This window comes from Glandiceps talaboti, chromosome 10 (assembly GCF_964340395.1).
Source record: "Glandiceps talaboti chromosome 10, keGlaTala1.1, whole genome shotgun sequence".
Taxonomy (NCBI): Eukaryota; Metazoa; Hemichordata; class Enteropneusta; family Spengelidae; genus Glandiceps; species Glandiceps talaboti.
The window spans coordinates 1,253,737-1,267,132 of NC_135558.1; the positions used below are offsets into that span (position 1 = coordinate 1,253,737).

Here is a 13,396-nt window from a genome sequence, read left to right on the forward strand (position 1 = left end):
CTCGGATTTGTTGATAAATTCAGTATTATTTCTTCGTCATTCACACTTTTAAAGGTATGAAATTGATGACGTAATAGTCTTTAAATGACTAGTCAGCACGAGATCCGACAAAGTAATCGTCAATATTGGCAAAACAGGCTGTTGGCGTAAAACCAGCTGTCGATCGTAATTCAGACGATAGAAAATAGGGTGGATGACGTAATAAATGCCGTCTGTATCAATATGTTAAAAGATATAAATAACGATGACAGCCAATCAGTTGGTGTGTAGACGGATTCAGAATCACTTCATTTGAATAAGTTATTCTTATAAATATGATTGTCTACAACCTCTAATCATAAATGATTAAAGTTACTACCAAACTAGAGATTCTATAGACTTTTAATTAGGCAGCACGATGTTCTTTTTACGTCTCACTCAACGTGTTTTGTTATCAAATACATAAAACACAGTACAGCAATACAGACAATGATAGCGAGAGAGCATACCGTATTGCAGCTCAGTATGAAAACAAGTCACTGTCGGTTGAGAAAAGTAAAATTCAAACACAAACTGTTTATTTGTTTGTTCACCGTGAGATAAAATGTGACATTTTACGTGCGTGTGAGCTATAAGTGTCTGTATTTCGTTTGTATCATTCACAACAAAAAGAACTCTGTGTGAGGCGGGAAAAACAGTGTCGCCAAATTGATACTCTTGAAATGCATAATTACATTTATAACAGATATAAAATACTTCATTGTAGAAATACTTTAAGTTTAAAAGCCGTACAGGATGGTACTATCAATTGTTAATACAGATGCTACCGAAGTTCGAATGACTAGAGTGTGAAATACGTTTATATGTGACAAGTCTCCATTGAGCTCGAGTATCATTTAGCTGCGTTTTGACACAAAAAGATCTATTTTAGAATGATAGTTTACAGCTAAAATGATGCAGGCTTGGTGTTTCCCTGCATGCAATATGGCATTATTACACACCTTCAGACAATTTCTAATGCACAAGAAACAATTACACAGGCGCCGCACACAGTGGGGATGTAGAAGTAGTCAAGTTGATATGTCGATTATCAGTCAGAAAATAAACAATTGCAGCCATTAAAAGTCCATGTGTAATGTTAAATTTTCATTAGAAGCCTGTTTTTACTGCACTGTGAAAGAATAGCAATGCTTATCAGTGTTCAATGTGATTGGTTAAATGATCATGCTGTGCTTATTGTGTCTCTGTAATTGCTAGTCTAGGTCGAATTGTGTCTATCTTTGTGTCAAAAACGTAATTCCCATGATGAAACACCAAGCCTATATCACTTTATGCTGTACAACATTTTCTTCAAGGTTTGATAGTTGGATTTTTCAGTTTAAATAAAGTGTCGTATTATTAAAAGTGTTGTGAATTTAACCCTCACCTTTATATCGCCATCATTCATGGTGTTAATATGAATGAAATACAATCACACTAGATCGAGTTTGGTGTTTTTTTATCGTCCACACTTAAACCGGGGTTGTGACTGTTGTTCTGCTGGGTTAAAGTTCAAATGTAAAGGTGGGTGAAATTTCTTTGTACTCACTAAACAGATGCAAACATCTGTGACAACATACTTAAATCAATACAATATGGATTTTTGGAATCATTTTAATATCTCCCACTTTAACAAAAGCAACATCTTGTTGACAATCTATTTGACAATGTCAGATTATGACCACTAGTTACGCAGTAATAATAGCGATGGTAAAACCGTCTCCTGTCTAACACTGGGGACACTCTATGTAAACATACAAGTGCATGATAGATATTCCTGCCTTGGAAAGTTCAGACAACTTATTTCCTTTACTCCAAGTGAGTTGAGATGTACTAGCAAAAATAACATACCGCTAGGATTCACGTAAAGTTTGCTTTAAATTCACTGATATTGAATTATTTGGTTAAATCATGGATGTATTAGGGATATACATTCATGGTTAAATATACAGACGTCACTCCTTTGTCATAACCGGGTAAGCTGATTAGTTGTGTTATCATGTATGTCCACAGACAAGTAAGTTTGTGGTACGTATCTCTGTCTCTGTCTCTGTCTCTGTCTCTGTCTCTGTCTCCATGCCTGTGTCTGTGTCTGTGTCTCTGTATCTGTGTGTGTTACCATGTTTGAGTTTTGATAGATCGATATTTTCATTTTGCTTGTTTTGGTATCATAACACCCGACTGTCTAAAATCATGTCATTAAATAAATCCTCTTTCTCCCAAGGGGTCATTTGTTTGCACGCAACTAAGTACAAGTTGGTCCTCTTTCTCCCTAGAGGGTATTTGTTTGCACGCAACAAAGTACAAGTTGGTCCCCTTTCTCCATAGGGTATTTGTTTGTACACAACTAAATACAAGTTGGTCCTCTTTCTCACTAGGGGATATTTGTTTGTACACAACTAAGTACAAGTTGGTCCTCTTTCTCACTAGAGGGTATTTGTTTGTACACAACTAAGTACAAGTTGGTCCTCTTTCTCTCTAGGGGGGTATTTGTTTGTACACAACTCAGTACAAGTTGGTCCTCTTTCTCCCTACGTCGTTGTTTGTGTTGGTTTGTTTCTTTTCATGTTTGTTTTGTGCCATGTGTGACGTCATTAAAAAGTGTTGGAAATCTTACACATCGTAAAGTAAATGTAACCAGACCTGTTAAGGAATGACGTCATCTAAATTCATCTACGATGCCCATTTATATTTTTGTATTAGACTCAAAACAGACCACACGTGCCCCTTACCGATCCTCTCATTCGATTAATTAATCTTCAAAGAAATATTGATGTTTTAACGAAATTGAATTGGCATGGCTTTCATATTTCGGTAAAAACACTGAATGTCCAATTACTTTATGTCTCCTTTTTGTTTTATCTCAACAATTAAATTTATTATGTTGCTTACTAAATCACGTTTCGTCACTGGTACCCATCACATCTATAGCATCACAAATCGGAAATTCAATGGTGTTGAAATGTTGGTATCAGGATTTATAGCTGTGACAGTTTTATGCATACACATATTATAGTCAGGATCATAAAGAAAATACACATGCGTAAACCTGTCAGTGCTCTATGTAAACCTTATACAAACTGTACTCAATTTTAAGGCACATATAAACACAAATACGATATTTCGTGATGTTTTTGTAAGCATTTATTTACTAGATAAAATAATGTCTTATGTTGACCCATGCCCCTATAACGACCGTAACATGTCGAATCATTCAATTTCTAAGAAACAAAAACCCATCCGTCTGTAGAATTGTCCTTTCAGTTGTGTTATATTTATATTATATTATATTGGTATTATATCAAAATTCAAAGGTTAAGATATCTACATATATCTGCCAAAATTTCAGATTAACTTTGTGGATTTGCTTGGCTCAAAAATATACAATTAGATTCCAAAAAATTACATAGCTTTAATGAAATATAACCCACTGTTGCTATAGTTACACATCGTAACACGAAGATGTAAGATATGCGTAGCATCATCTGAAAGCCCCATATGCCAAGGATTTCCCGTTGTACCTTTAAGGAAAATCAGGTGTAGCAGCCTCCACATAAAACGCCCTGAATCTGTGATATTATATCTTTACATTTAGTCCTCTAGAGAGAGAAAAAAATATAATGAGAATATTTTATGAAGTAAATATACTAGGTTTCATACATGTAAGAAAAAAATACCAATTACATGAAAACAATGAAATGGCCATATGGATGATAAATGGGTATTCATTTGGGATTTTTAATTCATAAAAATAACCCTAGGTGTACCAATTCCTTGTTTGTAACTCAATAAATCGCAAAACATTTGTAAAATTTGTAAATTGTAACAAAATAACAAACTTGTAACACACTTTGTAGCTTTTTGTACTTTATTGAGTTATAAACAGATATTTCACATTGTTTTTCCATATAGGAAAACATTGAGTTGTCTTAAGAATTAAAAATCCCAAATAAGTACCCATCTGCCATCCATATAACAACTTTAAAGTGCACATAACAAAGAAAATAGTAATACATTACATTATTCTTTAAGAGTGCAATATAGAAACATGATTTTGTCAGAAATATTGACTCAATATTAAAGTTTTTGCTGCCATACGAGCATCCAAACAAATGCTGTAATAATGAAATAATAAACTGATTGCTTCGGTTTAGAGTACAATGAATTATAATAATAAATATTTGCAAATGAAACTCTGGACATGATCATGAGGAATAGCTGAGGGATAATGTTAGGAAGTTTAAGAAGTTTTTTTGAAAAAAGAATGTTCATCAGCAACAAAGGTTGAGTTCATATGTTTTAGGATGTGTATTTTAATGCATATTAAAAAATACCTTGTTTTCTACTTACTGACGCATACTTGATAATCATTTGTAATTACCTGAACTCAGACCTGGCATTAGAATATTTTATAACCGATCCGATGACGTAATTTGTTATACGTATAAGAAAATGTCGAGGAAATCCCTACTAGGCAATCAACTGTTATAACAATGTCAGAAGACAATTGCATTGTCGAAGAAAGCATGCAATGACATTAATATTATATTACAATAGAGTCATCATACAAGTGCACTGACTTAATAATACGATGTTATTTATTTACTATTATCATAAGTATTCAGTTATTCTAAATTGTACGGTCTTACCTTTGATATTGGGAATTTTTGAGAAGTCGTTACACAAATTTCCTTCACAACAAATTGTACACTTTTCACCCTTACCAATCTTTACAGGGTCTTTTTTGCAACGAGCTGGACCAGCCTTCTCACAATCCTAGAAGTTAACAAACATGGTAAAATTATTCTATGATTTATTTTGGAATCTCAAGTTATCAATAAACCGTTACCAAGATCGTCTTGATTTCATTACATAATTATTTTTCCTTGTCTGTTTATCTTATTCCATATATACATTAATAACACCTTTTTCCGGTTTTGGAACAAGACTTAGGATACTTCGCGCACTCACTTCCACTGTCAATGTACTATCTTCCTAGTAAATATGATTTAAGTTCAGATGTACAAATATACACACTTTCTTATGCCAGAATGATAAAAGATTTTTTTAAAGTAAAAATGATATAAAGAATACCTTTTTGCTCTTGCATCCGATAGAGTAGGATAATTTACCTCGTTTGTTACGTTTAATAGTAGTGGCACATTGTTGCTGAAAATAATAAGTAGATGAGTGTTATGTATTTAAATGGTGTTACTACACTTGGAAATAGTTGGATGGATAAATCCATTCATTCATTCATTCATTCATTCATTCATTCATCAATTCATTCATTCATGTCATGTCATGTCATTCATTCATTCATTCATGTCATTCATTCATTCATCAATTCATGCATTCATTCATTCGTTCGTTCGTTCGTTCGTTCATTCATTCATTCATGTCATTCATTCATTCATTCATTGATCAATTCATTCATTCCTCATTCATTCATTCATTCATTTATTCATTCATTCATTCATTAATCAATCAATTCATTCATGAATTCATTCATGAATTCATTCATTTATTCATTCATTCATTAATCAATCAATTCATTCATCAATTCATTCATTCATTCATCAATTCTAAATATTGATGAATACTCCAGTAAACATAAATGAATTGATCTTTTATTCAATCATAGACTCTCCCCACCAACATTTGGTCTATCATACAATCAGTCATTTAAGAAAAATACGTCCTGTTCCGCAATTTGTCAAGAAGGTTTTTTTTTAAATGTATTCATGGATTTGACAGAATTAGTGTTGGAAATTCTTACAAATAAAAACAAATACTAACAGTTGTCTTCTCACAATGTGGTGGAAATTTATATCCACCGGGATGGCATTGTTCTGTAAGTTTTGACCAACCGTCACAGACATGACATTCTGGACCTGAAAGTAAAGCGCAAAACAAAACAGTAGAAATGACATTGACCGTACTGTTTCTGGACATTAATAACAGATGCATGACAATTTCAAAGAAATTTTGGATTTAGTTTCGATTTTCTGACCAGATTTGAACTCGTGGAGGATTTGCAGCACAAAGTTGGGAAGGTATTTGCTCCAAAAACAATTCACTATCTATTTTCTAGGAAAAAGTACGTTTCCAATGGAAGACTATTTGTTGTACTTAGTGCTCCATTCAATATTGTATTAGTACGACTCTTATTAAAGTCAGCCATATCGCTAGACACTCATTTCATTATAACTTCTCTTTTATTTTAATAATTTGGTTATTCTCTTTAGGCTGATAAAGATACTAACTTTTTATGATTTTTGACACAAACTGAATAATAAGAAGTTTTAGACATTAATATTTTCTCTGGTCTACACGGTTTTAGTCTCTGTCTCTTTCATCAATGCTCTCCATTTCTTTGTTCTCTATGTTTTCCGACTTGGCTTTATATCATTTTACATGATCTGTATAATGGGTTTGATCTGTGCAAGAAGATGAACAACTTACCACACTTTTCGTCTTCGCCATTTTTGCAGTTGGGAACACCATTGCATGCCAAGTACCCTAGTATGCAAACACTGTTGTCGCATTTGAAGTCGGGGGCGTTGCAATCTAAAATGGAAGTGTTTTTGTCAGCACCGAAAGGAAATAAAATGAATTGAACCTCTAATCGTATTTGATTTGCTGCGATGTTAAAGCGAGAGGACCCTATATGAACACCCTAGCCAAATACCGTATGTCGTTCTTACTCTAAGTGACCGTGCTTTAGAGAAATCTCTCATTGGAACTCGTGCTAGCCAACTTTTATCATCTAAGTAATCTATTAAACTTATAAAATCATTTCTAAAAATTACTAATACCTTTGTCTGGACAATTATCTTCGTCTTCCTGGTCGGGACAGTCTGGAAACTGGTCGCATTTATAACTTAAAGGAATACACAATCCCGAGTTGCATTGGAACTGATCGTCTGTACAGTCTGATTTATATAACCAAACAAATAGAGATATGTAAACTTTAACAACACTTGTGAGGAATAACAATGTTTACCAAAATATCGTACAAAATTACTCATACTGCGATTGAAAACTAAATCAGACTGCCACGCATAATTTTCCACTGTAACACGAATGCATATTACAACTTTCATATGTATATAAATATTTCATATTTATCAAGGCTTGTGGCAAACAGTTGAGAGTGAAAAGTGAAAAGTGAAAAGTGAAAAGTGAAAAATACCTAGATAAAACAAATGTTGTGCCGCCATTTTCCAGCATTGAGTATTTCTAATACGTTGTCTTAACCTGGCTACTGTGACCCATCATGATACCAATAATTAGACATGATTGTACCGATAAGATAGAGGTCAATTTATCTATAAGTAGTAGACTAATAACCTGAGGACTGGTCGAGTTTGTGAAGCAGATTTTGGGCACAGACAAGGAAAAAAACATTTCTTGTCTGTGTTTAAGTTTAGGGTGCGGACCCCAAAATCAATTTACTCGGATTTATATTACCACATTATGTGTACAGCTACACAAATATGTTTATCAAGAGGTGATTCAATACTGTCGAGGATGTATGCTATTACAAGTGTATAATTATATCTAATAAAACATTTTTTTTAAAGTTCCAGTAGCTTTAAAAGAAGTTTGAATGTAAGCATTGGTTTCGATGTAAGCTTGCTAGATGGCGACACAAAGAGTTCGCATACACTATATATGAAAAATGATTATTGGATAATTTCTGCACTGGTATTCTTTGCATTTTATATATAATAGTCATGACAAGGTAAATAATATTTGAATGTAAACATCATAGTGACACAAGTAAGGTAATATTATTGCATCTGCACAAAAGTGTTTTTTATGTAATTTGCAAGAAGCAGGGCAACAAATACATGTACGTGGCATCATACATTCACATCAGTTGGAAGAAGTAGGCAGAGACACACCTTGAATGTTACCCGAACTGAAATTATGATAAAACTGTTTTTGAAATCCGTGAATTGTTATAATTGCAGAACATTTTCTTAAAGTCAATGACAGTTGAAATGATGTGAATATTGACTTAGAATTAACACGTTGGTTTTAATAGACAATTGAAAAACTTGATAATGGGAAACTCTTTAACGAGGGGACATATCAACGGCATGATTGGTTGGGGTGTTATATATGTCTAAATAGTAACCATGGTAAAAGAGCCAGGAAAAAGCCATCATTTAAATATTATTTTTATGAAAATGTTCTAAATCAACAAATCAATATGATTTCAAGTTTTATCCCCATTCCCCAGCCCTACCAACCCCGACCCAACCCACCCCCATATATTAGGATGTCACTATTTGAATTGTCATTATCATAACAAGACATACCAGCAGATGCTCCCTTGAAGAGATTTACTGAAGCGACAACTATCCATACGGTGAAAAGTGTGTATATGTATGCCATTCTGTCAACTTCAACGGTAATAAACAGAACCTGAAATAAATAAATCACACATGTCAATATTCTATTGTTACAATCGTTATAATTACTCTGACGGCATTGATAACACGTTTATATGCATGTCAGATATCTTTGATAAAGAAATACGAGAACTTTAACGAAACTAAAAGAATAAGCACTTCAATACCACGCTATATTTATTTAAGCTGTTACAAATCATACGTTCTAAATTGAATTAAAATGTGATTAAAAGTAGAAAGTTAAACAGATATAGTAGGTTCAACTATCAGAAGGCAGCGATGCGCACTGGAGTTGGGAATACACGAGCAATGTATTACAAACAACGTACTGTCATCCCGCACCGATCTGATCCTCGACACATGAATACATAATTTTGTTCAACTATTAACAATATCACAAATCATTATGACGGGGAGACTGGCTGATAATATTTACGGTCAAATATATATGTCTCAAATCTGAAGCCGGTCAACAAAAATATGAAAATATCTCCTACCATTGAATCAAATTGCATTCACACATAATAACAGTAGAGCTGATAAGAACCGTGAGAAATCCAGTCGTTAATATTGCTCCATTACTCTACATTTTATATTGCTTGTCACCATACGTAATCCGTATCAATGTACATCATGCTACCATATCACTGAATTTTTACCATCCAGTCTGAGTTTTAACAAAATCCAGAATAAAGTGACGCAAACTGTATAATTTTCAATCACAGACACAGTTTACGTGAAACTAACAGTGCAGTGTGGCAGATGACGCCGTTATTAATGTTAATACTACGATTTCCGGTATCCCGAGCACTATGTAACAGGTGACTCCTTTTGTTCAAAGGTAGGTGTTGGTACGTTTGGGTCGTTAAGCTATATGTAAATATTGTATTTTATGTTTTATAAATGTCGGTGCATATGTTGACATCATTTCTCTGTTGAAAATGTATTTTAACCCCACCCCATCCCCCATCCCCCATCCCCATAGTACATGAAAACTATGGCAGCCTTCAGTCGATATAATGGCTTAAAGGGACACGACACTAAAGGATCTGGTATTTTTGTAAACCCAATTGGGCTGTGGAGAGTAGTTTCATTATTTCACGTCACACATACATTTCGTTCTGTTACCAAGAAACACCTTATTGAAACTCTCTAGCAGTGATGTATTGTTGCCATGGGATTTAGTAGACATGCATATGTATTAGATAAACAATGCATATTCATGACTATTTATCCGAAGGTAAAGCCATGTAGAATGGCGAGAGTATGACGAGAGTATCTGCATGATCACTAACTCATAATTAACACCCATATGTGATATATCCTAAGTTAGATTATCCCCTACGTCATGCAAGTCGTCAACGTCTTTTGACTAAAATGTATATACATGTACGTTATTGATTGGTGTATACGTTACAGGCATATGTACCATTTGTTCATTGTGACCTCTCAGTAAAACATATACATATGTATGAATGGGCTACGTGTATATTAATAGGAAACACTGTATGATTGATTAACGCACAACGCGTTAAATTAGTTGCTCATCTTCAGTTTCATTTACGCATGATGTTGACTCAACCTGCTGGTACGGTCTATTTTTTTTTCTTTTAACAAATAAAAGATGTCCCTTTTCTATCGATGTCACCAAAAAAATTAAAATACTGATATAACGTATAGTTTTTGCTTCATGATTGCGTAGTAGTTATCATTCCAATAATTGAAATATGAAAGAATTGAAATATGAAAGATAAAGGAACATCGAAAATTGTTCTAAATCAGACATTATATCGTTTCAAATATTTTATTTGTATCTTTATCGTAAGTTTTTTTTATACCAGATAGGGGGAAATTTGGAATCTGTGAGATTAGTTCACAGTCGACCCTTCGCATAACCATTGCAAAATAAAACACAGAGTCACCACATTTATATCCCGTTGACCGTTTGGCTTACTATAAATTATGGAGATGAGACAATCGTATTTTATGATGCAGTGCTAAATTTATTTTGGGAACATTTTGTTCAACGCATACGTTACAATTCATAAAGTATCACTGGGGACATGCTGTTAAACACATACGTTACAATCCACAAAGTATCGCGATGGAAAATTAATAGAACACATTTTTTTCTATTAATTTAAATATTTCAGATTCATGCCACGTGTATATCATCCTGGTTATTGATTCTTTGCTTTAGTAATATGTATGTGGTTAACTCAAGTCATACTATAACTTATAGGTGATTACAATACAGGCTGACAGTCGTGTATACCTTACAGGGTTTATGTTATCTACAACTTATTAAAATAGTTATAAATGTCAACTGACGTGTTTGACAGATTGATGTATCATTTCCTCATATTTCGATGTCCCATCAGTCGCATACATACACGTTATAGCTAATGTTAACGCATTTCAGACTGTACATGCTTGTATGTTTCTTTTATCTGTTTTTATTGATATTCTAAGACTATTGCTATCATATTGAGAGTGCTGTAAGACCAGATTTCATGACTTCTGAAAACTCATTAATGGACGGGTTGACTTTAAGCTTTCAGGTGTGAACAGCGTAGTAAATCTCTGTGGTGACTAAAATTGTTGGGTCTTTGATTTATAGTCGTGCAACAATGTATAGGAACTTATAACGATAAAACACTGGCATATTTTCCAACAAATGTGTTTTCACCTTACATGGTAAAACTCACCAATAATTTGACTTTTACGTAATCCGATATTGGTCAATCATTCTTAAGTTGATGCGTCGCTCGAAATCAATATATAATATGCAATCGCGCGCCAACTTTGAATTGGCACAGCACATAGCCAGTCCATTATGTCTTTGTAAAGGCATATTTTATTTCCCATGTTTTCTCGAATACCAGCATTCCTGACGCCACTTACAATCCCAGAACATCCCATCTCTAAGCTATTACCTATTCTACGGTTTCTATCCCAAATACCAAAACTGCTACCAATGCTGCCCACCACCACTCCTTGAATACAACAACCCATACACCCTGGTTTGAGTTCACACAACAACAACATTATCACCATACGCCATGTCATGACTAAACTAAAAAAATCGTCAGTCATCTCTAGGGAAATATTTTGACACAAGTTAAACTAAAATCATTTCTGTTCGGACCGTAGGAGTAATTTGAAGCTACAGGAAAGAATTGTTGCCGATTTAAAACACCACCTGGTGGTCCTAAAATTTTAATCGTTGTGTATGTCAGATCGTCCTCTTTTTTACCAAGCTGTTTCTTCTTGAAAATGAGGGACTAAACTATTGGACTCAAAATTAAATTTCAAAGAAAAGGTTTCAATAGAGAACGTCTCAGAGGTGCAATTATTATAAAATAACCATGGAAACCATGACCTACAATCAAAGGTTTTCAAATATAAAGGAAACACTTACCTCACGTCGTATATGTAAAATAAAACAATATATGTATCAGATGAAAACTTCTATCACCAACTGGTGTGTAAGCCGATTTACACTCAGGTTGTATGAGGTGACTTTTAAATATACACTTTACTCTTGTAGCGCATGCGCACATAATGTTATAACTGACACACTTGAATCAAAGTGAATTCAAGCATAGACCCTACACCTACATGGTGTAGGGTCTATGCTTGAATTCACTTTCATTGTATTTTAAGTTCACACAGGATGTTCATTTACAGTTACGTCAAATTTACAGAGAAAGACAAAAATACATAATTAGATGATGTTCCTAGAGATTCAATTCTTAGATATGAGTACAATAACAACAATATGGTAAATGATAGAAGCACGTACAGGATACGATATAACCCATATTTAGACAAAGAAGTGTCATGAACTCATTTGATCTGATGTACTTAATAGCTCATTTGAACTTCCGTGTTTGTTGTTTAGATTGAACTCATTATTCAAAGCGAAATGAAAATTGTTAATTTATTTAGTGTGTATCACTCTGGAAGTGCTTATTTTACCTGAACAGGTACAGGATATACCATAGGTACGTACTTGTTTTTTAATAATGTTCTAAAGCAGATATTCTTGTCATAAAACGTAAACCGTCATGAAGCAGGCATTCCGAACGAAATGCCACGTCAACATATGTTCGCCAAAAAATACAGATACTCAATATCCCGGTGTAATTTTCTCACCACCACCACCACCACCACCACCACCACCACCCCCCCTCCCCACACACACCCACATTCATTATATGAATCTAATACTGAAGAACATCATTTATTTATTTTAGTTGTTGTTTCACTCTTACTGATCTCGTTTAGCATGTGAATGTAGGTAGACATATTTCCAACAAACTGTTGTTCTAGTCTGTAGTTTGATGCTGGCGACATGCGGCAGGTGTAATGTTTGCCACAAGGCCTCGAACTACTCAACCGTTAATTACATTTGTTTTGCTAAATTTAGGGATGAAATCTATATAAATACCAACTTTTTCTGTTTTTTCTATTGAGAGGTAAACATGTCTGTCATGTTCTACCAGCCATAACTATATGCTCACAGTGGATTCGCTGAAATGAAATTCGCAGAAAACCATGCAGGAAGTCGCCACGGATCAAATCTCCCTTTGTATTGACTATATATGTAGATGTATAGTTCTCTAACACTGGGTCATATTATATTTACTCTATGAGGTGTAGCAGCTTCTGTTTCAGACAGTAACGGTACCCGCAAAAAATATATTTATTTAAGGTTAACTAAGCCGTTCACAAATGAGTCACTTGACGTCACAAATGGCAAAGGTTCAGTGAAATAGCAAATATTACCAGGTTAACACGGTCAATTGTTATCTTCCCCAGTCTATACACAATAGGTATTATATTATGTATGCAACCCGCAAAATGACCAGAATAGTGGTCTGAGGTTCGAGAATAGTGGTCTGAGGTTCGAGAATAGTGGTCTGAGAATAGTGGTCTGAGGTTCGAGAATA

The 13,396-nt window shown here is 34.1% G+C and overlaps 1 protein-coding gene across 1 annotated transcript; it reads right to left on the bottom strand.

Moving 5' to 3' along the window:
- Positions 1-3,130: 3,130 nt before the first annotated feature.
- On the bottom strand, positions 3,131-11,988 carry LOC144441082 (uncharacterized). The gene is made up of 8 exons (XM_078130612.1): positions 11,863-11,988; positions 8,349-8,454; positions 6,837-6,953; positions 6,484-6,588; positions 5,818-5,912; positions 5,113-5,187; positions 4,668-4,794; positions 3,131-3,617 (listed from the first exon to the last, which is right to left on the bottom strand). Exons 2-8 carry the CDS (start codon positions 8,422-8,424, stop codon positions 3,610-3,612), a joined length of 603 nt encoding a protein of 200 aa, XP_077986738.1. The 5' UTR covers positions 8,425-8,454; positions 11,863-11,988; the 3' UTR covers positions 3,131-3,609.
- Positions 11,989-13,396: the final 1,408 nt, after the last annotated feature.